The following is a 26,071-nucleotide window of genomic DNA, read 5'->3' as shown; positions in this document are numbered from 1 at the left end:
CTTAAGCATTGTGGAGCTGCACTGCTGGTGGCTTGAGAACCAATTGATGATTTGTTGATCAAATCACAGTTTGATGGCCTCCCTTCAGGGAAGAGATGAAAGGGAGAAATGCCACCCAAGGTGGTTGCTATCAGGTCAGATAAAGAAGAAGCCTGAAGCAGGTGTTTCTTGGGTTGGGTCCCATTCAGGCTGAATCCTATGGGAACAGACCGATAGATTCAAATCCAGATGGTTGGCAGCCTCACGGATGATTTAACCTCTAGCATGGAGATGTCGTGTCCCCCATGCTGAAGCTCCCCAAAACAGTTGACCTGGAGGGCAAGGGGAAGTTCACTGAGAAGATCCCCCAGAGTCAACCTCATGTTTTTGGGATGGAGAAGGGCTGAAAAACGCCCCGCTTGCACGCAGCCCTCTGCAGCTCCCAGCAGCAGCTCTGCAGCAGCCCTCAGTTAAACCTGATCCTTCGCTTTAAGGGCCTGCCTGGCACTTAGTGGAGACCATAAATAGCGATTTATAAACGATCTTCACGCCGATGCCTCTGCCGCTGCTCAGACATCAAAGTCTATAATTCACGCCCTCCCGCGTCCTGAGCCTCGCAAAAGCAGTGCCTTTGATGTCCCCCCCCTTGGCTACCTGCACGGGGCTGGGCTGCGGGCATCTGCGCGGCTTGCGGCCAGGCGCCAGGCGTGCTCTGCGAGGCATTTTATAAGGTGTCTGCTGTCATTCAGCCTGTTCCTGAGCCTGTTCTCCCCTTCGGCAGGACAGCTGCGGAACAATGGGGGCTGGCTGGGGGGAGCTCGCTGGGGGCAGCGGGCAGAAAGCACCTGGCCTCTCCTTCTCCCTTCCCCCCAGCACCTGCAAATTAATGGAAACTTCTTCCAGTTGTGCTGCCTGTGCTGTTTAACAGGGCTGAGGGAGCAGAGCCAGCCTCACTTCCAGCAATGGAGAATGCTCCCAGGACTCTACATCAGGCCTGCTCCTATGGCAGGGTGTTGGAGTATCCCACCTCTAGCGCTGCAGTGCATCCTGTGCTGCTCCTCCTGAAACCTGGAGCTAGCTGTGCAAATGCTTGCTGCAAGAAAGGCACTTCTCTCTTCCCACTACTTGTGAAACTGCAAAATAAAGGATCCACGTTAATCACTGAGGTCTGCACAGTGCAGGTGTCTGTGGGGACGTTGGCTTTGGGGCAAGTGTCCCTGAGCACATCTCACCAACTTCACAAGGCCCTCCTCTTTCTCCTGCCTCTTATTCTTTGACCCTGTGGTTGTGGGAGGTATTTTCAAGATGTGAAACGAATGCATGTGCAGGTCTGGGACAATGTCTGGAAACCAGTTGCCAAGGGTGCATGATGGTGGTATCAAACCACTGTGAGAGGCTGCCACCTTCATAGAATCATAGAATCATGGAATCACTGAGGTGGGAAAAGACTTCTGAGATCACCCATTCCACCCCACCGTGCCCACTGCCCACATCCCTCAGTGCCACATCTCCACATTCCTAGAGCACCTCTAGGGACGATGACCCCACTGCCTCCCTGGGCAGCTGTGCCACTGCATCACCGCTGTTTTTGAGAAGATTTTTTTCCTAATATCTCTTCTACTTCAGGCCCTCATTCTCCCAACAAGGGCAGCAGGTCAGGCACCAGAGCTGGACATACACTGTTGTAAAGCATAAAGTAAACTGTCCATAATAAAGGCTACTTGGTGCGGTGCAAAATATGATGTCTTACAAGCCAGACATTGAAAAGTTGTTAGAGGTATTTGGGGTGTTGGGAGGATTTCAGAGAATTTTGCAGCTGGGATAGTTGGTTGTTCTTTTTTTTTTTAAGGGAATGTCCGTAGAAATGTATTGAGAGAGTCTTGCAGGTGCTACGGGCTGTGAGTGGTGGAGAAGGAGCATGAATCATGTCACCTGGCTCTGTATTTAATCATACCAAACTGGTTTGGTTCTCCAACAAGTCAACATATATTATCAGTGTAAAAAAAGGCATTTTACAGGGCTGGGAGTCTAAATATCATTTATAAATATTTAATTCTACAAGTGATCTTTGCAAAAGAAGGATAGCTCTTCATTATCATACCTGTGTCTATTGAAATATCACCATTATTTATCATCTACTGTTGGTGCAGCGTCCTGCCTGGGGCCTGAGGAGTTACTTGGTACTGGAGGCCACTGTGGGACATGGTGCCAGCAGCTGTCCCCACCCTAATGCCTGGTGACAGGAGCTCCTGGGAACATTGTGCCTGAGCTGGGGGCAGCCTCATGCCACCAGGCTCCTTCTCTTTACCAAAGCCACCAGAATCATCAAAATCCTCTCTGCTGGAGAGTTTGGTGGAGCACACATCACCCACTGTGCCGCGAAAGTACTCCATAATCCAGCTCCTGCTACAGCTGCGAAGTGACCTGTGAAAAGCAGTGACTGCCTCCCATCCCTGTCCCCATCCCTGTGGCTTTCTGCCTGTTTAATCTCTCTGACATTCAGCCCAGCTTTGCCCTGCTCTGTTTTGACTCCTGACAAGCCTTTCAATTTGCTCTCCTCTCTGAAGAGCTGAGAAGCCATTGATAGCTCTCCCCTTGAATTATTGAATCTCAGAGTCGGGTTTCGGGCCCGGGGGAGCAGCCCCACACACACAGGGCATGGAGGTTGGCCATCGATCGGCAGAGCTCAGCAGCAGCTTGCTGATGGCACACGCCCAGTCCTGGGTCCCTGGGTCCCCAAGCTGATGGCTGTGCAGTCAGAAGCATCCTTGGACCTTGCTCTTCTGCAACATCCCCAGAGGTGTTCAAGAAGCATGGAAATGTGGCATTGAGGGTCATGGTCAGTGGGAATAGTGGGGTGGGTTGGGGTTGGATTTGGTGATCTTAGATGTCTTTTCAAGCTTAATGATTCTATGATCCTATGATTCTTGGAGAAACAACTTCGTGTCCCCTGGAAAAGATGCAGTGCTGGACAGTGTCCCATATAAATCCTGCTGGCACTTTGTCTCTGATGCCAGGACTTTCCTTTAGTCACCATGTCATGGGCTGATTACAGAAGAGATACCCATTTGCACTGCAAGTAGCCTTGGTGTTTTCAGATGTGGATGAACTTTTTTCCTTCCCATTTGTCACTGCCATCCCACATACCGTGAAAGGGAGCTGGGATCCCTCACACACCAACCCCAGCCCTTGACCTCAGGAGAGGGTGGATGATTTCTCCATCCCTTCCTTTCCCACTTAGGGCATTTATCCCTCTGTGGTCCTTCCTAAGAGGCCAGCAGGATGCAAGGGCATGACAAGAGCTGGCCTGAGAGCCAGAGTGCAAATGTGTTTTGGAGCCACGTGGGGGGAAGAGGAAGGGCAAGTGTGGACTTTATTAAGTGATAACACATCTGCAAATGAGATTATGGGAAATTTTCGGGGGCACCGCAGCACTGATTGGCTGGGCAGAGCAGGAGAGGCTATGTGGGAGCATGGTGGAGCACGTGCAACCGGATCCCTTCCATTAGTGTGATCAATAAGCCACCGTGTGGGGGTGGCGGGGGTGTTGGCAAAACTGCATAAATACATATGCGAGAAATCACATTACAGCCAAGAGATCTGAGCACAACATGGGTAACCCTTTCACCCCAGCACCCAGGGTGCAGGGAGCATTAACCCTTTTGGGGCAGGACATTGAACGGGGTGCTGAAGTGGTGGTTGACATGCTTGTGGCTTGGCACAGCAGGAGGAACCACTTCCCACACTCGGCTTCTTGCAGGCTAGATGTTTCTTTGCCTGCAAGGTCTCCACCCCATGGTGATGGGGGTAGTGGCAGAGGCTGCCCAGGGAGGTGGTGGGATCACTGTTCTGGAGGTGTTCCAGAACTGTGGGAATGTGGCGCCGAGCAGGACGTGGTCAGTGGGCATGGTGGGTGGGTTGGGGTTGGACTAGCTGATGTAAGCGGTCTTTTTCAGCCTTAATGATTCTATATTTCTATGATTCTATCTTTCTGCTCCTCCAAGTTCTTGAGAGAGATGCACTTTGGCCCAGAAATATGTCCTCACCTTCACATTCCACATAAATATGCCAGCTGAAGCTCAAGCAGGACTATAGTGCCACTTGCCTGTAGTGTGGTCCCGAGCCCAAGGATCTTGCATCTCTATCTCTGCACAGCCCCTCTTATCATATTTCCAGCCCCCACCCCCCTCGCCCCCAGCCCTTACAGTCCTGTTTTGACACTTCTAATTAGAGGACATTTAACACCTTGTTTTGCTTGGGCCCCTCTTTCGGCCAGACAACACATTGATGGCCTCTGACTTCTCCCCTGACCCCAGCTAACCTGGCAGCTCAGTGCTCTGACACCACTCTGAAGCCATCCATCCCATCCCATCCACTGAGCTCCCCCCCACCCCACTGCCCACCCCTGGGGCCTGGGGTGCAGCAGGGCCAGGATGTGGCATTTCCCTTGGTAAGCGCTTTCCTGGATGTGATTTAGAGCACTGAAGCCAGAAGAGAGAAGGAAAAAAACTACCCTGTAATAAAGTCAGCACTCTGCTTATTAAGGGGAAAAGGCTGTGCTTTACTTATACTAACATTAATTAGACAGATATATAGGGAGCAAGGAGGCCTCCAGGAGATTTATACTGAGCTTCTGAAGATGGATGTGAGGACTGATAGACGGACAGACGGCAGTTCCTGGAGCGTGCCAGCAGTGGGATTTAGGGGAAGTGGCGACAGGGAGCCAAAGGACAGGTGGTATAGGAGATGCAGCAAGAGGCAGGAGGGGATGCCGGAGCTGCCCAAACCATTTGGGGGTGGCATAAAGCTGGAAGAAGGAGCAGGTGGGGAGGAGGTTTCTATGAGCATCCTCACAGAGGAACATCCCTAGGGAGGAGCCTGTCTCCCTGCCCTGCTCCTGGCTGCAGTGGCAGCAGAGGTCTTAGAGCTAGAGTCTGTCCTTCATGGTCCTGACACCTATCATCACCTGCATGCCATTATCTAATTGAGGAGACACTTGAAGCTGCTTATTTTTACTAGGAGACTTTTCCCTATTCCCTTTCTCACTATGTTAGTGCAATACTTTCCTACCTCCCCCAGCACCAGGCAGAGAGAAGTCACCCTGGGTTTCATTACCCCAGAGCAAAAGGTCTCTTTGTTAACATCTGATCAGAGCTCCATCATGAACTCTTAGGCTGAGTCTGCTGCAGGGAGACATCCATGGGCTGCATCCAGCTCCTGTGCCTTCCCTGTGCCCATGGGCTGCATCCAGGCCATCAGCACCTCATTCTGCTGATGCTTTCTGGTCTGGATTTCTTCATCCCACACAGGCAGGGCCCCCTCTGACCTCCTCCTCCCAACCTTGGTTAAATACAGCAGCTGACTTTGTAGGTGATTAGTAATAAAATTTTAACAAGCATCCATATGAACGTCTTTTTGTCACTTTTATGAGGCCATTTACAGCAGGGAGATATAAGAGCACCTTAAATCTCCCCCTAACGGCAAGGGTCATGTTAAGGGGTGACACAGCAGAAGGCCTGGCGTGTCCCATGCCCACTAGTGCAGGAGATTCTCCCTGTGCCTACAACAGGACAAGTGGCTTCTGGTTGTTCTCTTGGCTGAGTGGGGATGCCCATCTCCTTCGGGGGCAGGAAAAGCAAATGGGATGCTCAGGCTACAGCACAGAAGAGGGATGGGCAGGGCAGCAGGAGGGCAGCTCCAGTCTTGCAGTGGATGATGGTCAAACAGTGGGGACAGAAAACAGGGAGAAGTTCCCCAGGTCCCACGCTGGCTTGGTGGCACTGCCCAGAATAGAACCCTGCTGTCCCCACGGCCACCAAACCACACTGCTGCACAGATGCTCCGTGACAGCCCTTTTGTGTGGGCTCTGCTTCCTGTGCCAAGAGGGCTGCATCGAGCACAACCTCACTGAGGCTTTTGATACTAAGAAAAAAAATCTGCAGCTTGCCGACTGAGATCTGGGCAGAAGTTTGGGTTTGTTCCTTTTTTTAGTTTTGGTTCTTCAAAGAGAAAAAGAAACACACCTTGTGTGGTGAAATTGAAAAACAAGGAAGCAAGATGGGTTTCCTCTGTGTTCAAAATGAGTTCTTGTTTGTTGGGAGCAGTGCCTGGTCCTTGCTGGGCAGCCTCTTCCCAGACTGCACAAAAGCTGCAGGAAGAGGCACTTTGACATAAATAGTTGACATCATCACCAACATGCATTGCAGCAAGCATCACCAATATGCATGGCCATGAGCATTATCAGTGTGCATGCCGGTCGTGGCACTGAGCTTGCAGGATTCAGGAAGGGTTTGGACAATGCCCTCAGTCACATGGTCTGATTTTTGGGTGGTCCTGTGTGGAGCCAGGATGATCCTTGGGGGTCTCTTCCAGCTCAGGATGTTGCATGATTCTATGATAGTATGAGCTCTGAGTGTGGCCAGCAAGAGAAAAGAAACAGGATGGAGCCCAGGCCCTGTGCCGTACCGGTATTTGTACGGTATTTGTGCCTGCATCCCTCTGTGCATGGCTGCACGCTGCAGTGTGCTATGGGACAGCCTTAGTACCCAGGTGCTGGAGCGGGGGCAGCAGGGACACAGGGGCAGCCCCGCTCTGGGGTTTGAGCCTGCTCTGGCAGGAGGTCAAAAAGGCAAAGTTTCCTGGGAGGTGAATTATCAGTGGGAGCGATATCGGCAGGTCAAGCACATTGGTGCTGGGGTAATACAGTTAAGGTGCAGAGCCTTGAAGGGAGCCCGGCCAAGGAGTGCAGCATTAAAGCAATGAGCCCAGCTTAATCTGCCCCAAGTGAGGGCAGTGGGGTCTTTAATATTGTGTCAGGCTTGCAGGCCCTTGTTGGCGGGTTATTCTTCACGGCAGCTAATGCCACTGGGCTAACTGAATTAGCCCCTCCTTCCGCGGGGTGAGCGTGGGGTTGCCGGGAGGGCGATCGTGCCTCGCAGCTGCAGGGAGAGCGAATGATGGCCTGGAAATTCAATCAGGTGAGGAGCTGCTGCCATCCCCAAAGGACAGGGAGCAGCCAGATTGGGGAGGAGAGCCCGGGACGGGGACGCTGGTGACCAACTCCATGCTGTGCCCGGGCAGGGGGTCCTCCAGGAGCCAGTCCTCTTTCCGGGCAGCATCACACCTTGCTCAGTGATAGCTGAGCACCCATTGGGTACTGAGACCCATGGGCTGTCTCGGCCAAGGTGGGTGTTCAGGTGCCACTCTTGGCACATTCTCGGTATCTCTGTGTGGTTGGAAAGATCACCAAGAGACTGGCTGGTCTGAGGAAATGACAAGTAGGACTTGGTCTTGGCTTTGATGTTGGGTCAAGCCACCAAGAGCCTGCACTGTCCTCTATGTAAAGCCCTGTGGGATCGTGGGACCACCAAATCATAGAACATCCCAAACTGGAAGGGACCCATAAGGATGAACAGGCAGAAGGACTGCTGAGGGGCTAGGGTGCATCAACATCCACACCAACACTCCCAGGAGCTATTCGCTGTCCTTTACACTAAAAAAACAAAATCAGAACTTTTCAGGCATTAGAATAGAATAGAATAGAATAGAATAGAATAGAATAGAATAGAATAGAATAGAATAGAATAGGAATAGAACAGAACAGAATCATTAAGGTTGGAAAAGAAAACTAAGAACATCTAGTTCAACTACCAACCCATCGTCACTTGGTTGTTGTCTCCAAACCTCTCACCTGGGTGTCAGGGCTGGGGACCACCCTGCCCTGAAGAGCTGGGCTGCTCAGAGCACCCCCCATGGGCACAGCCCCATCTGCCCTGGAGCTGGAGATGCTATCCCTTCATCCTCACTGGTCCCCATTCCTCTCCCAGGTGCTTCTTTGATCTTCAAACCTGCCCCAGCTTCCTCACCCCCCTCCCTTTCGTTGTTATAAATGGGGGCCTTGGCTGCCTTTAAATAGTTACATCTATCAGACAAGCTCATGTCAGCCATAAATCCTGCAGTAATGATGATTTTCTAAGTAGGTCGACTGGAGCTATTTCCGCTTCAGCCTCAAGTTACCGCACATGTCCCCCCTGCCCCCCCAGGGCCTGGCAGCCTCATTTGTTGTCCCCTTAATTGTCATTTCTCCCATGGGCTATGGGAAGGAAAAGGGCTGGGGGACCCCTCTCCCCCCCTGTGTCCTTGCCGTGGAGGGCGCTTCAGAGAAAAGCTTCTGGGGGGAAGATGGGAGATGGAAGATGGAGGAATGGTTGCAGCAGCCCACCATATGGATATCCTTACGCCATGCCCCCGCCACCACCTCCCCAGCTGCACCCAATGTGTGAAAGCTGTAATTGCAGGTAATCCCCCCACACGGTGCATGGTTTGAATTTGGCAACAACAGGAATGTTGAAGGGAGAAGGGGTGCTGCACAGGGCCAACATCTGCGTGAGCCATCAAGGCACATCTGGATGCAGCTGCCTGTGCTTGGCAGCCCCACTTGGCCCATGGGGTCTGAATACTGCCCCCACTAAGGGCAAGGATGGGCCTCCTTTAGGCTGATACCGCTGCAAACTCTTGCTGCTGGTGAGTGCAAGGGGAGGGGTTGCTCTAAGCAGCGTCACATTTCCTCCTAAATGTGCCTGGTGTCTGCTTGGGGCTGACTTAGCAGCATAAGCATCCTCTCCCAGTGACCCACACTACCCCCCAGACCTAGAACAACACCTATGACACCCATAGTGCCCCAGCAGAGCATCCTGACCTCTCTCAGATGCAACTACCCCCCAAGGCTTCAGCTAACCCCATGGCTTCCCTAGGGCAGAGCAGGTGTCATAGGCATTGTCTCTTTGAAAATTAATTTTCCTGTCGATTTCCTTATTTCTCTTAATTGATGAGGGCCACGCATTCGGCGCGTTGCCAGCGGCACCAGCCACAGCCTCCCGTAGGCATCGGTGGAGCCAACAGCACGAGCACAGAGGGCTGGGGAGTGTAATGAACTCTCAGAGGACTCGTTGCAGCTCAGCCCGCGCTCTAGATTAGCTGAGGAATCATCTGGCCCAGCTATTAACTGTCCCATTTAACATCATAAATTATTAACTTAATTTTGAGGAGGGTCGGTGACGGATCGCGTTGATTTTGTCGGCCTCTCCATGCAGGCGATGCCTCTGGCAGGGCCTGGGGCAGTGCCTGTGGGAGGGTATAGGTGGAGGGAGAGCATCCTCGCTGGGGAATGAGCAGCTCTGCCTCAGTTCCCAGCCCAGCAGAGGGGATGGGGACAGTCAGGGCAGGGCAGTGAGTACGCCAGTGTGAGAGATGTCCCTTGAGGAAGAACCCAAGGAGGGAGAAATATGGATTTCTTGGGTAGAAAAGTTTCAAACCATTCATAGCCTTTTTCCAGATAATTGGGCAACAGAAAATTTTAGGATGTCATCTTTTCTTCCCCTTTCTTTAAAAAGAGAGATGCTTGCAGAGCGTGGCAGCGAAGGAACGCCCTCCAACCAGCATCCTTTTTTTAACAGCATGGAAAAAATTCCAAGCCGTTTGGCTTGTCACAAACCAAACAGCCCTCAAGGAGAGCAAGCTCTGAAAACCCTTGTAAAACGCCTCTTTCATTCTGGCTTTTTGGAATGAAAGAAGACAAAAAGAAGGACTTTTTGTTCCCCTGGTGAGCAGCTGTGCCACTCAGCACCGCCTGTCCCTGCGCCCCAACGTGTCCCAAAAGTGCCCCAAACTCACAGCACCACTGCAATTTGAAGTGCCCAGCGCTGCACCCCTGCAGCCTTGCTGCTCCCATCACATCCCTGTGCTGAGCCATTCCCCACGTGCAGAAGCTGCTCTCGCCAGCGGCCACGCGTTGCCCGGTGCACGGATATAAAATACAGCGCCCTGCCATAAAACATGCACTGCTAGTCTATATATTTTGCAATCCCTTTAAAGGTTTTTTTTCTTTAAACCCCTCACCCCAGCCCCCTCCCCATCCTCCCCCCAAAAAATTATTATAAAGAATTATTGCCATTAGTACGTCTTTCCCAGTGAAAGGAGAAAATCGCCTCATTCATAATTTATACCCTCAATTACTATTAATAAAGAAATATTTCAGCAGAAAATCGCCTGGGAAAATTACACGTAACATTGCATTAACATTCTATTTGAACATTTTCATCACATTTGTTATAGAGTTAATAAGAGGGATATGCTCCCCTGACTTCTTCATGAAATTATGGGCTGCCTATGATAGTTTAATCTTTTAGACTTTATATAATATATTCACTTTACTAATTGAGCTATCCAAGGAGCAGTTAGGGATGTTCTTAAACGTGGAAGACAAAGTAATCAGGGCCGTGACTTCCTGACTAGTGGATCTTCTTCCGGAGATGAGGAGCGCGCGTGAGGAGCGCACTCAGGCCCATGTGTGATGTGCAGCTCCATGGCCCTTCCCATGTCGTAGAATCATAGAATCGTTTGAGACAGAAGGGACCCTTAAAGGTCATCTAGCCCAACTCCGGCGCAATGAACAGGGGTGTTTACACCACCTCACCTGAGCTTGGGACGAATGCAAGTGAAAGATGGAGGAGGCTTTCAGGTTGGTGAGGTGTTCCCCAAAAGCCCTGTTTGTGTTCTGGAGCAAGAATGGGTCTGGCAGACATTCCCAAGCTCTTCTTTCACAATGAGAAGTGCCTGACATGTTAGGTTTCTCAGGAGAAATACTTCCTGTGGACAAACTTCAGGGTTAAATTCACCCCACCCACAGCCATCCACAGACTTTATCCAGATGCAGAGCAGGGCTGGGGTGCACAAACCCTCTGCTCCCTGGAAGCTCCTGCCATGCATCGTGTGAGTTGGACTCAATGGTCCTTATGGGTCCCTTCCAACTTGGGATACTCTATCATTCTATGATCTCAGTCTGAGCTCACCCCAAATCTGCTCGTGTGACTCCCAGCCCACGTCAGCAGCAAGCCAAATAGTTGATGGAAAGCCTTCATGCATTTGGATTCATTAGCTGGGGCTCTATGAGCAGCAAAGGGACGCCTGGATGTTGCCAAGTGAGCCCTGCTGAAGGCACTGTGGGGTGAGGCAGCCTGGGAGAGCAGAGTGAGTTGATGGGTTGGTCATTGGGGGAGAGGCTGAGCTCCTGAGAGCCTGGGTGAGCCCTGAGCCCTATACTGGGGAAGAAAATGTGGTGTCCCCTTGTGCCATCACTGGAGCACTGAAGTGGGCAAGCAGCAGCCGGGAGTGCCACTTCTCCCCATAGCCCCCAGTGGCTCTGCCCAAGGACGGGAAGCACAGGCTGTCGGGCTCAGAGTGAGCAGGATGGGCCACGCTGTAAACAGGACAAGGCTTGTAAACAGCTCCAGCTGGGATAAATTTAGCCTATTGGGGCTGCAGCCCCGGTGCAGCAGGACACAGTGTCAGGGCATTGTCGAGGACAGAACGGGAGAAAGAAGCTGAATAAACAAACACAGCTTGTCTTCTTTTTTATTATTTTTCTTTTTGTGTGTGTGTGTGTGTGTGTGTGTGTGTCAGCATTGTTATTTCAGCCAGACAATTGCCCTGCAGATCGAGGGAACAGACTGGAGTTCAAGCAAGCTTGGCTCCCAGTGACTCCCTTCTCACTCTGTGCTTTCATCCTTGTGTTCAGTGTGTCCCGTACCGGTGCGCACCAGCATAAAGATGCTCCATGTACCTCCCTGTGCTGTCTCACAGGGGCCTAAAGGGTGAGACCCCCTAGTCTGACTTTGGCAGTTGTGCAAAGTTTTGCTTCCCCTGCATGCACAGCCCAGCCTAGCGCCAATGGGAATCAAGAGGCATGGCATACTCTGTTCACATTTGTGCATGGCTCCGTGAGCAGCTTTGGAGGTGTGCTCCTGTGCATAGGGGATGCTGCAGAAGTGGATGTCTGTGCAAAACTTGAGAAATGGGGATCAAGACATTTCCCTGACAAAATCACTCATGGCCTCAGGAGCAAAGGGCATGATTGGCTCTGCCAGTGCTGCCCTGCCAGGACCCAAGTCTTCTCTAAAAGCCATAGTTAGAGGTAGCTTTATTTTCACATCTTAATTTTATTTTTCTCACATCTCTCCCTGACACACACACACACATACACACAACGCACTCCTATTGGAAAAACGATTTTAATACCCATGGTGCATTGTCCTGGTGTGATATAAAATCCAATGACATGTGGCATTTGGAAAAGGTCACTTCCCCCATCAGGATTCATTATCCTGCCTCAGCCTGGGAAGCCATGGGGTTGCCCCCGCCTCTGCAGACCCCTTGCCCCCTCCCCAGCTGCAGGGTGTGCAGGATGAGGGGATGGCAGGGCAGCCCCTGGGCTCTGCTTACTGGCATCCCCAGAGCAGGAGCAGCTCCTGCAGTGCCCTCACTGCACACGGCTGCAGAAGGGAAATGTTCCCCTTCCTTGTTTCACTTGTTCAATTTTGGAGCGGGTGGGTTTGGGGAGTGCCCCGCGGTGTCGATGCTCACCACCAGTGAGGCAGAACTGAGAAGAGAAAGTGGAGCAGCCCGGCAAAGCCCAGCTCCTTGTTCACACCAGTCAGCTCCATACTGTCTCACCAGTGTTTGCACTCCCAAGAAAGGTGTCCCCTCTGCCCAGGCTGTGGGGTCTTTGCCCTCTCTCATAGGTCGCTGCTTAAATGTGGTTCCTGGTGAAGGTTACAGGGGATGCAGGGCTGGGGATGCTCACAGTGCTGTCCCATGGTATTCTCAGGCTTTCTTCTTTCCTTGGGCTCATTTCTGTTTCCCCATCCTTATCCAGTACACAGCCACCTCCACGGCCCATTCCCATCCCAGCCCAAAGCAACTCCCTGGGAAGGACATGGGAAGAACGAGCGTGGGGTGGTGCATGGTGGACACAGCCCTTTGCAAGGGGCAAAGCATCCCATGGGGCAGGCAGGAGGACTGGGACTTTGCACCTCCCGTGAGCTCCCTGGGGCCAGACTGTCACCTCTGTCTTCCCATTCCAACCCGCAAGAGAGTGGGGGCTGCAGAAGGGCAGAGGCTGGGGCAGGAGCAGGATTTTGTCCAGGGTTTGTGTGCTTTTTTGCAGCAGGGAGCAGAGCTAGATGCCTGCTGAAGATGACTTTTCAGAGTGCTGAGGGTGATGGTGAGCGTAGCCCCTTCCACCATATAAACACCAATGAGTTATGGGTACCCCAGCCTCTAATTATGCAGTCAGCCCCAAATAGGCTGTGTCTAACGAGGCTGACAGACTAATATCTCAAGAGCCCTTAATGCGTTATCATCTCTTGCTGTATGACCTCATATTTATAACTGCTCTGGTGGGAGGTTGAGAAATGTCCTTCTCTCTCCCCAGCCCCCTCCCCAACTTTCCTCCCCCCCGGAGCAGCAGCTCTTCAGCCTCATCTGTTAGGATCAGGAGGAGAGAGGCGACTTCTCTCCATCCATCATGGGCTGAGTTCGTGCTATTAGATGATTAAAGGCATTTTTTATAATATTTGGAAGAGGCTTTGAAACATCTCTCAAACAGGGTGATGAATGCCCGCTTAACCCTTTCCTGGCCAGCGGAGGGGCGGTTGGGCAGCACAGTGACAAGGTGTGATTCATGGGCACCTGCAGGAAGCAGGGAGGACGTGGTGGTTTCTGAGGCTGCAACGGCTCCAGCAAGAGGAAGCAGTGCCTGTCCTCTCCCTGGTGCTTACACAAGAGGCCCCGGGGGGGCCGTGCACACATGGCAGAGCTCCCTGTCCCATTCTGCACCAGTGCAGCTGTTCCCTTGCCTCCTTCTCTCCATGCCCAATCCCAGTGTCTTGCTCCCATCTGCCAAGTCCCATTCCCATAAGAAATCAAGAGGCATCGAGATCCTTTGCAAGGATGCATCCCTTCCAATTTGGGGTATTCTGTGATTCTATGATGTCATGGCCTTGCTTGGAGTTGGTCAGAAAGACGTATGGGGATGATGGCCATGGGTGACCTAAAGCCTATTCAACACCAGATGGGTGACATTAGCCATGCTGTGTCCCGGTGGGAGTGGAGGTATCACACACTGGGGAAGGAACCCCCTCCTTTACTCACAGGCACAATATTTCATAATCCCCATTTCTTGTCGATTGATTGCCAGATAGAAGCGACAGCCAAAGAGGGCCCCAGGCGTCTGCAACTGCCACTCATCGTATGATTTTAACTCTCCCCCTCTGTAAGTTTGCATTCTTTTCTTGTTGTCGTTTTTACCTAAGTAAGTCTTTTCCTCCCTTCTCCCCCAAAAATGGTGCTGAGAAATCCCTCTGTCCTCCTCAGTTTGATGTTGAATGTACGAGTAGCTGAGAAGGGTTAATGCATGATTAAGAGACGTTTTATTAAAATGGTTAATCTGTCATTAGAGAGTCCAAGAGATCAATAGATTTCTTATAGCCACAGCCTACAATCATCTTTAGCACCGCTGACTGTGGGCTTAAGACCCCAAGCAGCATGCTAGGGACTCCTGCCACCTCTGTGTGCCCCTCTGTGGTCCCATTATCCCAAAGAGAAGCAGTCTGGTCACCTCCCAGCTCCTGTCCCAAGATGCTGATCCAATGGATGTTGCTGGTGATCACAGCTCCGTGTCCCCTTTGGGATGCTCTCCCCCTCCGTGCACCCATTCTGCCCCTGGGGGTGCTTGCTGTGAGCTGTGCTCTGCAGATCCCATGACAAATCCCAGAGCCACCAGGATGCTGACCCCAGCCGCGCTGTTTAGACGGGCTGACAGCAGCACAGCTGAGCCAGAGCAGGCAGGAGGGCATGGGACAGCATCCCAGGATCTGGGAAGCGATGGGTCCTGTTGGGGCCACCAATATAACTCAGTGAGTCTCGTGCTGGGGGTGCTGGTTGCTCTGCTCCCTGTGGACAAGATGGTACATGTGAAATGAAGGTTGAAAATGATGTAAGTTCATCCTGTTATTTTCTGCTTCTCTTTCCTGTGCTCATCCCATTGCCTCGAATAACCCGGTCATAAATCCTAGTGCTCCTGCCTGCCCTGTGTGTGCATGCCCAGTGCTCATCCCTCCCACGTGCTCACCATGGGGTTAGGGGGAGATATTCCAGACCCTCTGGGTCCAGCCCTCTCCTTCCCTGCCTCAGTGCTTATTTCTGGGCCATTATGTTCGACAGGGAGAATTTGTTTCTGTCCAGAGCAGATGCCCGGACAGTCTCAAACCTCTGAGGATTTATCATCCTGAGCTTTTGTTTGTAGGTCCGTGGGACCCCTCTGCCCCATAGCCGAGCCCAGATAGCTTTGCTGTCTCCTCCAGGAGACTCTTGATGAGTGGTGAGGCATTGGTGCAGGCTGCCCAGGGAGGTGGTGGGGTCACTGTCCCTGGAGGCGTTCAAGGGACGTGGCACAGAATTTTAATGGGCATTGGTGGCGATGGGCTGGTGGTTGGATTTAATGGTAAGACTCGATGGTCTTAAAGATTCTATGATTCTATGAGTGGGAATGGTGGGGATGGGTTGGGGTTGGACTGGATGATCTTAGTGACTTTTTCCAATCTCTGATTCTATGATTCTATGAAAGCAGGGCAGTATAAACTGTGTATGGTGATGTCCATTGCACGAGCTGCCTGTGCGATTACACAGGGGTGGTGATAGTGAGGATTTGGGTTCTCCTCCTGCCCTACAGCCACCAGGATGAGGTGTCCCAGCATCGCTCTGGAGGCCATCAGAGAAAAGCAAAGGTGTGCAGGGCTGCTCCACCACAGCCCCACTGCCCCGTCCCCTCCCAGCCACCCACATTCCTCCGCAGCGCCGATGAGGGGGCCAACCTTTGGCACCTTTATTGACACTCCCTGAGTTCATACAGCGACTCTACAATCTTTCCCTGAGATTATTAAGAATTAATTGATCGCTTTTATATTCCCCCCAGTACCCAGTGCTGCTCTGCGACAGGCGGTGGGAGGAGGCAGGGAGCAGGGAGGAGGGCGGGGTGTGTGTAAAAAAACACACTGATAAATGTTAATTACTCTTTTACAGCCCTTGTCAAATTCCAAAGCAAGTCGTAAATTCATTAAACTCTAACGGATTAAGCACATGCAGCTTATTTAGTCGCCATAAACAAGATCATTTGGATGTTGATTTTCCCCTTTTTATTGCTCCAGCAGAAAAGGGGAAAAATCAGATCAGGGAAGCAATTGGTGGTTACCAGGGAGTCAGAAAAGTTTGGATTTATGTAATATCTTGTGTTGTTGTGTTGTCGCTCTCTGGCAGCTCTCGGTATCTCCCAGTCCTCAGGCTGTGCTCCATCTGGCCAAGCCTGCATGGGCAAGGCAGGGAGCATAGAACAGAGTCACGGGATCATTAAGGTTGGAAAAGAGCTCTAAGATGGTCCTGTCCAGCCTTCCACCTACCACCAATGCTGCCCACTGACCACATCCCTCAGTGCCACATCCCCACGGCTCTGAACACCTCCACAGACAGTGACCCCACCACCTCCCTGGGCAGCCTGTGTCACTGCATCACCACTCTTTCTGAGAAGAATGTATTCCTAATATCCAACCTGAACCTCCCTGGTGCAGCTTGAGGCCATCCTCTCGAGTCCTACTGAGGGGCCGCCCCTGAGTGGGGTCAGGCATGGCAGAGATGTGTGCCACGGTGGGGTTGTGCCGGGCTGCCTTGCTGGCATGCCCTAGTGCCAGGTCTCCAGCAGTGGGATGTTCCCAGCTGAGCCCAGCAGCAGACAAAGGCACGTGGGGAGGGACACTTGCTTCCACCAGCAACACGGGGGGAGCCAGACACCCACTGTTCTGAACACAGGGACAGGACCCAAGGTCTGAGCCCTACATTGCTGCCAGCCCACTCTGCACGCTCGCCATCCTGCACTTGCACTTGTTAATAACGCAGGCTGACCTCCTGAGCAGTGAGAGCGGGGAAAGGAGAATGAGAGGAGGGTCATGGAGATTAATTAATACTCAGAGCTCTAATTATGAGTTTCTTCAACACCGGGCTTCTAATGAGGAACAGGCACTGAGACAGCTCTGCATCCTGCTGCCCCACTGCCGGCCCCGCTGAGACATCTCCTGCATCCCAGCAACGCTAGGGGGATGCAGCCAGCCCTGGCCACCTCCAGCACATTGTGGGAACAGGGGCAGGAGGTGGCCCAGAGGGACCCTTACAGCCCTGCAACGTGCAGGTTAGGATGCTTCAGGACCTGGCAGCCCCCCGTGATCCTGCACAGCAGACATGAGCTACAGGCAGCAGAGGGAACTCTACACCCCTCTCTGAGTGCTCTCTAAGCAGTAGCTAACAGCCACTAGCTAATAACTTTATGGCTTCAAAGTAGCTCATTTATCATGCTGAAGTTTGTTTATGCACTAGTTATATGGCGCACTATAGCAGATCTGTGTTTGGCTGATAAATTCCCAATGACAAGCAAGGCTACCAAACAGGACCCACTGAGTCCAAAAGACCAGTAGCTTTTTCCTGAACTCTGCTTTCTGAGATAAGGATGACTTTTCCCTCTTTTGTTTCACAAGGAGAAGGGGGAAAAAAAATGACAACTTGCAAACTCAAAATAAAAAAAAATAAATGAATAAAAATAAAATCCTGTTCCAAATTGAAATTCTTGTTCCAATATAAGTTTCCCATTACTGTGGTTTGTGTTGTCGGTCAGAGGAGGAAGAAGGATGCCTGGGGAGGATGGGGAAAGTGACACACACAAGCCCATACCAGGAGATTTGGGTACATGCAGAGGGAGCACAGGCTCCTAAAGATCTGGATCATAGAATCATAGAAGGCCAGAGTTGGAAGGACCCATGGGCATCGCTGAGCTCCTGGCTATCCTGATGTCCCATGGATGTCCCTGGGAATGGCATAGCTCAGTCCCTTCTGCTTTCAGGAAGCATGTTTTGGGGGCAGTTTGGCAACTTGCTGGTCTTATAATGTTTGCCATTATTTTTTCATTGCTTTTTATTGTACTTGTCAATACTTTGAGGTTGTGTGTGTTTTGTTGCTGAGCACAGCACAGCTGCTCACCTGTACTGGGTTAATCACTTGAATCCTGCTAATAATAATGACCTTCACATTCTGGCTGGCTCTATCACAGGAGCCAAACCCACTTTGCAAACAGTGCTGAGCTCAGTCTTCCAACTCCATGCAAACAGGATGGGTCAGGATTAGTGCTGCTGCAGCAGTGGGGAAACTGAGGCAAAAAGCAGAGAGCGTGTTAGGCTCTGCTCGACCTTTACTTTGACCACCAGGTCTCACCCCGCTCCAGTTCCCATGGCAGCTTCCACAGGTCTCACCTGGGATGCCTCTGCGAGGGATAAATCCAGGACATCCCAGCCTGCAGCATCCCTCTGCCTCTCGGCTGCTACCTGTCGCACCCATACCTGTGCCTGTCCCAACCACGCAGCTGCATCTGTTGCTGCATGTCCCGGTCCCGCAGGCTGTAAATACTGCCAGTGTGTCAGGGAGGTTGAGCGGTTTATGGCTCAAGGTCAGGCCCATGAATCATAAAAAGGTGTCGGAAGGAGCATTAACTCCTAGCCTTCGCTCAGCCGCTGTGTGGTTTCAGGCGGGGCCCCGGAGGCAGTGATTAAAGGGTGCACCTTCCCCTTTCTGTTTTACGGTAAAAGGAAAGCAGTAAATTAGAAGCCCACAGGCTGCGGCAGGCCAAGTCCCAGCAGTGCAGTGCCTATGCAAGGATCAACCCTGAGAGCCCACGGCTGCCCCATGGCACAGCCCTGGGCAGGACCCGGCCCCTCCATGTGCCCAGTGGCTCATCCTCAGCTCATCTCTGTCCCAGTCATGGAATCACAGAATCATTAAGGTTGGGAAAGATCTCTAAGATCACCCAGCCCAACCCCAATCCACCCCACTGACCACATCCCTCAGTGCCACATCTCCACTATTCCTGAACACCTCCAGGGATGGTGACCCCATCACCTCCCTGGATGGCTGTGCCACCGCATCACCGCTCTCTCTGAGAATAAATTGTTCCAAATATCCAACCTGAACCTCCTCTGGTGCAACTTAAATGTCCCTGTCCATGGCAAGGGTTAGAACTAGATGATTTTTACAGAGCCTTCCAACTCAAACCATTTAATGATACCATTGTGGGATTCCTGTTCAGGTCCAGACCATGGGGTGTGCGGGGCTGGGGGGACGTGGGTGACACCCAGAACTGCAGGTCCACCCTGCAGGACCACGGCAGGGGGAGTGAACGTAAGCCTGCCCCCAGATGCTGCCATTTTCTATAGCTCATCCACGGCATCGCTGTGTTGTGTCCCAGTTAGGGTTGCCACCGGTGCGCAGCGGTGTCCGCAGCGCCCAGAGGCTGCGGGGGCCCAGCCGGCCTCGGGTAGGGCTGCCACCGCCTGCCGGCTGCCGGTAATAGCAGCGGCCGCAGGGACGCGGCGGGGCCGTGCCTGCCCTCGGAGCTTGGAGCGGAGCTGGAGGTGAACTGGGTTGCAGGAGAAGCTCCGCGTCCAAAGCTGGGGCGAGGCATCGTTTGTCTTTGCAGAGGGATAGAGGGAAACTAGGAACTTGCGAGGAGAGAAAGTGCTTCTCCCTGCCCTAAAGAACCCAGCGTGCTTTTTCCCCCTGGGGAATGGCATGGCGGAGGCCTGGAATTGACGGTGCTGCCAGCACTGATGGATGGCGCAACGGAGGGAGCAAAGCGGGTCAGCAGAGCAGAAAGGAGCGCAGACAAAGAGGCAGCGTCCCCGGCTCCCAGCCGAGGCGGTGACACCCAGTGCCGGCGCGGTGCCCACAACAGCCCCGGCTCTGTTGCACGACGTGCTGGCACAGCTGGGGTACCTGGGTGCGCCCCGTGCCGCTGCGCTCGCCCCAACAACGGCAGCTTTTCTTCAGCCCCTGCACAAGCTGCCATTGTTCAGACGCTTCCCTGAGGTCCTGCTGCTCCCAGGAGGATTTTCAGCGTCTCGGAGCTGCTGGAGCTCCACTCGTGTTGATAAAATGGCCAGGTTTGTTTTCTTCAGGCAGTTCCACAGCAGGACACCTCCCAGCAGTGCTGCCGTGCCAGCCCATAGCCACCCCTGCCTCAGTTTCCCCACTGGTGGCTGAGGTCCCTTTGCAGATGTGCTGTGAATCCGGAGATGTCAGAGAGCCCTAGTCTCCAAAGCCCCGCTGCTGAGCGTGCTGCCCTGCTGCTCACTGCTCCTGCAGCCACGAGGAGGAGTGCAGGGAAGGGGCTCAGCTTCAAATCAATGTTGAGTGCTGTGATACGAATCTCTTATCGCTATTGTCATTGTAACGGCTGGGACCAAAATGCTGGGCTGAGCGGGAGCCAGATCTCAGCGTGGCTGGGGGTGAGGAGGAGATGGGCACAGCAGGAGATGGAGTCCCAGCCTTGGGAGTGCCCCAGGTCCTTCCCAGCTCCTTTCGAATAAAAAAGTTCCTGATGGCAAGGGTGGCAGCAGAAATACAGGACTAAAGGAATAGGTCCTGCATGCCCAGGCCATGCTCAGGGTGGAGGCACATGCAGAGGGGCAACCCTGAGGGCTGACAGTGCTCACCAGGGACAGGGTGCTCCCACCTCCACTCCTTCCTGCTCCCACCTCCACAGCCTCTGCCCCATCTCCCCCAGCTGTTCAGAAACAACTTGGGCATGCAGTTCTCATAGCTGTGCTGGCATCTGGAGATACAGGAGCAAATGGGCTCTGGACCAGAGCTGGGGCCTTTGTTCCCATCAGAGCCCAAAAGCAGCTTTTCCAGTGGATAAGGCAAAGGGTGCAGGCAACAGCAGCATCCCAGTGCCCTGATGGATGCGCTGAGCAGCAGTGCCATTCCTACTGAGCCAGCAGACAAGCTTTGCATTTAACCCCTCATACTTGTCCCCTATATTTTATTAACAACTGTTGATTGGGATCCCAAGGTCATCCGTCTGTGCAGAGACACAGATAAAATCTAACAGTGCTGCAATCCCCTACATCTCCAGGCCCACCAATCTCTCATCTATCTGCAATCTGTCTTCCACCACACTTGTTTCCAGCTGCTGGGCAGCTCTGAAGCTGTGGTTCTGGATGCAGGTTGCACGGTTGATCAGCCTCGGGGAGCGGATGGTTGGGGTGCTGCCCCATAGAGGTGCCTCAGGGTTTGGGCCATTTAATTCCAGGAAGAGCACCCTGTCAGGGCGAGTGAAATTGGCCTGATGCAGGATTTATTAGTGCTTCTTTCCCTCTGCCTCCTGCTGGGTGCTGTGCTAAGATCCCACGCCGCACAGTCATCTTGCTAAAGCTAAGGGGAGCTTAGTGCTTAAATGGTTTTCTTGCAGCTGCAGAGTTCAGTGCTTGCCAACAAGCTGAGACTCGGCTGAAGTAACAAACAGGGCAGACGGAGGTGGGAAAGCAGTGCTGGGCAGTGGGGAGCCCACGGGTGTCCATGCACCATGTGTGATGCATATGGGCAATGCAGGGGTGTCGCATACCCCTATCCATGGCATGGAGACTAACTCAGCTCCAGTGAGAGGTGCATCTGTCCCAGCTCTAAGTTTAAATCTCTCAGAAATGCTTTCATTAAACAGAACTAACGTGAAATATCAGAGCTTGCCCGTATTTTTAGCCCTTGCTCTTCTGGCTCTGCCAGCAGTAGATCTGTACACGTGAGCACACTTTGGGCTCGGCATTAAGCTGACCGCTCCGGCTGTACGTGCTGCTGGGACACTGCTGCAGTAACCAACCGGCTCTGCAGATGGGGATAGCGGAGCTGGGAAACCAGCCCCGACTCCAGATGGCACCTCGGGAGGAGGCCCTGCGGCAGGAGGGCACCTCGCACCCCAGCACGCTGCAGTGATAGCAGACAGGGCTGCCCCAGGGATCCCATGGGTCGCATGAGTCAAGTGTTCCAGCAGGATCCGGGGGAGAGCAGGGTGGTTTTATGGGTAGTGATGGCATTTGCAGCCCCGCAGGCTGAGGCACTGATCCCCAGCTAATTGCCACAAGATCCTGAGGGCAGCGCTGGCCCCATCCTGTCTTTGCAGCACTCTTGGCTGACCCACGTCCCATGAGTTTGGGGTGGCTCAGCATTCCCTTGCTGGTAAGGTCTTCAGCAGGTGTCACTGTGGATTGAGACTTCCCTTCGTGGGAAGGGCCGGAGATTGTCCCTTTGCCCCGCTCCTTTCTCTCTCCCCCCACTGCAGTATCACAGGCGGCCCTGCAGCACACCCCGCATTTTTTTCCTATCACCTGCCACAGGCCCCGCATGTTTCCATTTAGCCGACATAGTGGAAAGCTGTAAAACATGTGTCTGCTTCCCAAGGAGGGAGAAAAAATGACTTCAACAGCTTGGTCCAGTTAACAGCTCAGGCTCTCGACTCCACTGTTGGCTTGGCAGGGACTTTGCTGCATGCCCTGCACTAGTTGGACCAAGGTGTGCATCTGGAGGGAAGGGTGCATGGAGCAGGATATTTTGGGGATGGGCTGCCCCAGGGAGCGGTCAGCAGCAGTACTTTCCACCCCAGTCTCCATGGGCTCCTCCCAGCGCAGCTCCCCATCCATCCCATACATTTACCTAACGCTAATGAGACGTATTGATTGGAATGATGGGATTTGTAAAGGTCGCAGGGTTAAAGTACATAAAACCAGCCTTTCTGGAGCTGCAATATCAGGGCCGATGGGTCTGGTGGGAGAGATTAAAGGCCTCGTGCTGCAAGAATGGAGAGAGCTGACAGCAATTACATTTCAGATGTGTGCATAGTTATAACTCCTTCCCACAAGACAGGCGGCTGCGTCCCCACACTGCAGAGAGGGTCTGCAGCCCCCAGCTCCCTTCCAAAGGGAAGATTTTGATAGAGCAGGTCAGGGAATGAAAGGGGGAAAAGAGAGGCTGGCGTTCTCTTTGAAGAGGCGGTACCCTGACCCATCCCTGTGGCTGGGCTTGGGTGCCTGTTTTAGTATTCCTAGCTAAGATAGCATAGGGATGCTGTAACAAAATCACATCAGTGACATCTCAACTCCTAAAACACTGCAGTCCCTTTTGTGAGAGCAGGACTCCCACTACTGGTAACGAGCTGGCAGCTCATTAGAGGCACATCTGTCCCCTGGGAAAGGCCCTCCATCCCCAGCAGCTCCTGCATGAGGGCTGGGAGACACACAGCCCTTCACCCCAAACACTGCAGGAGAATGGAATTGGTTGGAGGTCTGCCCCACGTTTGGGTCAGGTGCTTGGCAAGCTCAGTCCCTCTTGCTCAGCCCCAAGCTGCTCCCACCAAAGGGACCTAGCTGCTGGGGACCCCCACTCAGCCCATTGTTCCTTTATAGCAGAGGAAACACCCATCTCCATATAGTTCAGGCATCCCCAAGCTTGCTCTGCCTTTATTTATCCCTCCCACGCACTCTCCTTCGCTCTCTCAGATGGTAATGAGTGGTTTTCACTGGGAACTAAATGAAGTTGATTGCCCACTGGTGTCTGCCATTAGTGGTAATTAGTTAAAACATCAGAGTATAAACAGTAAATTGGCTCTAATAATTAATACTAGCACTCAAGCATATGAGAGACACAGAGACTGGGAGAGAAGCAGCGGCAAGCTTGTAAAATCAGCTGGGGCTGTTTTAATTAAAAAAGAAGGAATGTAAGTAACACAGTATTGGAAAAAGGACAAAAGCCATCAGGATCTCACTTGTTAAGAGCGTGGTGGTGTATCTCCGGGAGCTGAGCTTGGATGAGGGCAATGCAGGAGCTGCTTTGCTCTCCAACATTGGCTTTGACCTCTGGGTTCCTTGGGGAAAGAGGAGCGTGGTGCTGCCAGGGCATGCAGATCCCACAGAGAAAGGTTGGGTTTTCACTTAGAATAATAAGTTTTCTCCCTGTTTTTCCAACGTTTGAGTGCGTCTGCCCTTCTGATTGCGGCTTCCGAAAACCATACTTTGAGGAAAAGCTCACTGCCCACCCCGAAGTGATGAAACACTAGCAGTAATGTTGGGGCTGGTGCTGAGCCCCAGGGTGGCAGCAAGGGGCAGAAGTGTGGGGCAGAGCTCAGGGAGGAGGGGGGCTGTGTGCATATGGCTATTAATCATCCCCGCGTGCGTTAACCATGCTAATGTCGTCAGTGACAATAGCCCATCTTGGCTCTTGATTTAGGGTCTGTGAACGGAAGCCGGGCTCCTGGGAGTAAATGCGTGAATCCTCCGCTGATACTAAACCTTCTAATAAATCTCACGCACACCAAAAAGCCCTGGGCACTAAATCCCAGAATCCGGTAATTGAAACCCTTACAGCTCTCAGAAAAAAATTTAACCGGTGAGTGGAAGCGAGTGGATGTTTGTACAGAATATCCATCCTATCTGCACCTGATTATCTCCGGAGGAGACAAAGGAAACCCCGTGCTCCCTCAGTGTGCACTTCATTCCCTGGGCTTAAATAATCCTTCGGGAAATGGTAGTGTCGGTGTTTGGGGATGCTGTCTGTGTGTCATCACCCCCAAAAGCCACTGGGGTCCAGTTTGCATCCCTGAAGGTGTTCAAGCACTATGGAGGTGTGGTACTGAGGACATGGACTAGGGCAGTCACAGGCATAGGCTGTTACCTGGACTAGATGGTTTTAGTGATCTTTCCAACCTTAATGATTTTCTGGTTTGGGTTGGGGCCTTGAAGAATTCTGCATTGTTGCCACGGCCTGCATAGTTCTGCCTGTATATGGTGGAGTTAGGGTTTGTTTGTTTGTTTTTGCTTAAAAAAAATATTGTGTTGGTGCTTTATTCTGGTTTTAATCTCTGTCACAGACCATGCTTCAGTGCCTTGGCAGGGGACTTAATAAATATAGTCATTTGGATAATGAATGGTGATGATCCAGGTGGGACTCAGAAAAGTCGTAGGGAAGGGATGCAGGGGGGCACATGGCTACCCCTCAGAGGCAGAGGACTGCGTCTGCCATAGGATTGTCCCCACTGGGGCTCAGGGCTGCTCAGCCCTCTCACCAATGAGCGTCCTGCATTGTGGGAAGGAGCCCGTCGCACCGGGGGTCCCTTCGGACTTTTATGAATTATCATCAGAGATCACCTTTGCTGTCCCCTTGCCATCCAGTTGCTCTCCCAAGCCTCAGCAGCATCCCTCCCCACCGCTGTGCACTCTGCATGCCACAAACCCATCACAGCCCTTTTTGGGTGACCCCATGCCAAGCTGTGAAGGACGTAGAGCACGGCCACCCATGTGCCATATCTCCCAACCTATGATGGGCCCAAACACTGGCATCACAGGATTCCCATCACCTCCCTCCTCTTTAGCCATTCCAAACCTGGAGGGAGCCCAAGCACCCTCGTTTCTCAGGTCACCGCTTGGCTAATGGTCTATTAATTTGTTCAATTGTCCCCTGTGAGACAAACTCAATTTCTGCCCGAGATTCCTCCCTGCCTGTCGACGCGGTGATGGATAGGATGAGCGGCTGTCACTGCTGGCCCCAGCGCCCGCTCAGCTCTCTGGGATCTGCATCGCCTTACGCCCACAGATCCATCCTCAGCAATGAAAAATGGCAGAAATATTTAAGGACAAATAAGGTTTACAAACCCAATTTAAAATTATTACGGGAGGCCCCGGCTGCAGATAGGCCCGAGCCGATTCACAGCAGCAATCAAATCGAATTTCCTTATCGTTGTATTATTTTAGGGTGTTATCTGGCCCCATAATGCAGTTATAAATTCAATTTCATCTGCGAGCGTTCATTGTTTACTGTCGCCTGTTTGCTGGGGAAAATGTAAACACTTGGCGGCCCTCGGCTGCAAAATTAATTTCTGGCTGAAAAGAGGAAAAGGGAGAAAAAGTGGAAAGTGAGAGGAAGAATAAAAAAAAGAAAACAACAGATCTGGATGTGGGATGGACGGACAGACATGGACAGATGGACGCGGACAGCCGTCCCCTCAGCTGCAAAAGGAGGAAAAATACGCAGTGACCTGCTAGGGCTGCCAAGGGAAAGTTGAAGGTCTCCCATTAATTCCAGACTAAAAATGACAAATTCATCTTCTACGACAATTAAATGAAGTCAGTAATTGATGCTAATTGATCTTCAGCCGAGAGGGCTCTTACTGCCTGGCTGTGCTCTCCTATGCTCCATCCCCTTCCCATCTCCTCCCTGCTGGGCGCTGTCCCCACTCCATGGCTTTGGATCGCCATTGGGGACATCCCCAACATGCAGTGGCTGTTCCCACCCAACAGCCCCGCACATCCCTAGCTTCAGGGCTTTGCCTTTCACTTTTTCT

At 52.4% G+C, this 26,071-nt stretch overlaps 1 protein-coding gene across 3 annotated transcripts in view; it reads left to right on the top strand.

The window, feature by feature from the left end:
• RNF220 (ring finger protein 220) overlaps positions 1 to 26,071 on the top strand; it is a 162,568-nt gene that overhangs the window by 50,119 nt on the left and 86,378 nt on the right. Inside the window, exon 3 of one of the 3 annotated variants that reach the window (XM_048944356.1) lies at positions 14,015 to 14,089. The exons of the other annotated variants lie outside the window; for them this stretch is intronic. Coding sequence (XP_048800313.1) covers positions 14,015 to 14,089 — 75 coding nt within the window. The remainder of the gene's footprint in view (positions 1 to 14,014; positions 14,090 to 26,071) is intronic. 3 annotated transcript variants of the gene reach the window in all.

This window comes from Lagopus muta, chromosome 5 (assembly GCF_023343835.1).
Source record: "Lagopus muta isolate bLagMut1 chromosome 5, bLagMut1 primary, whole genome shotgun sequence".
Lineage (NCBI taxonomy): Eukaryota > Metazoa > Chordata > Aves > Galliformes > Phasianidae > Lagopus > Lagopus muta.
Note: the sequence above shows the minus strand (reverse complement) of the source record. Positions and strands in the feature narration are given on the sequence as shown.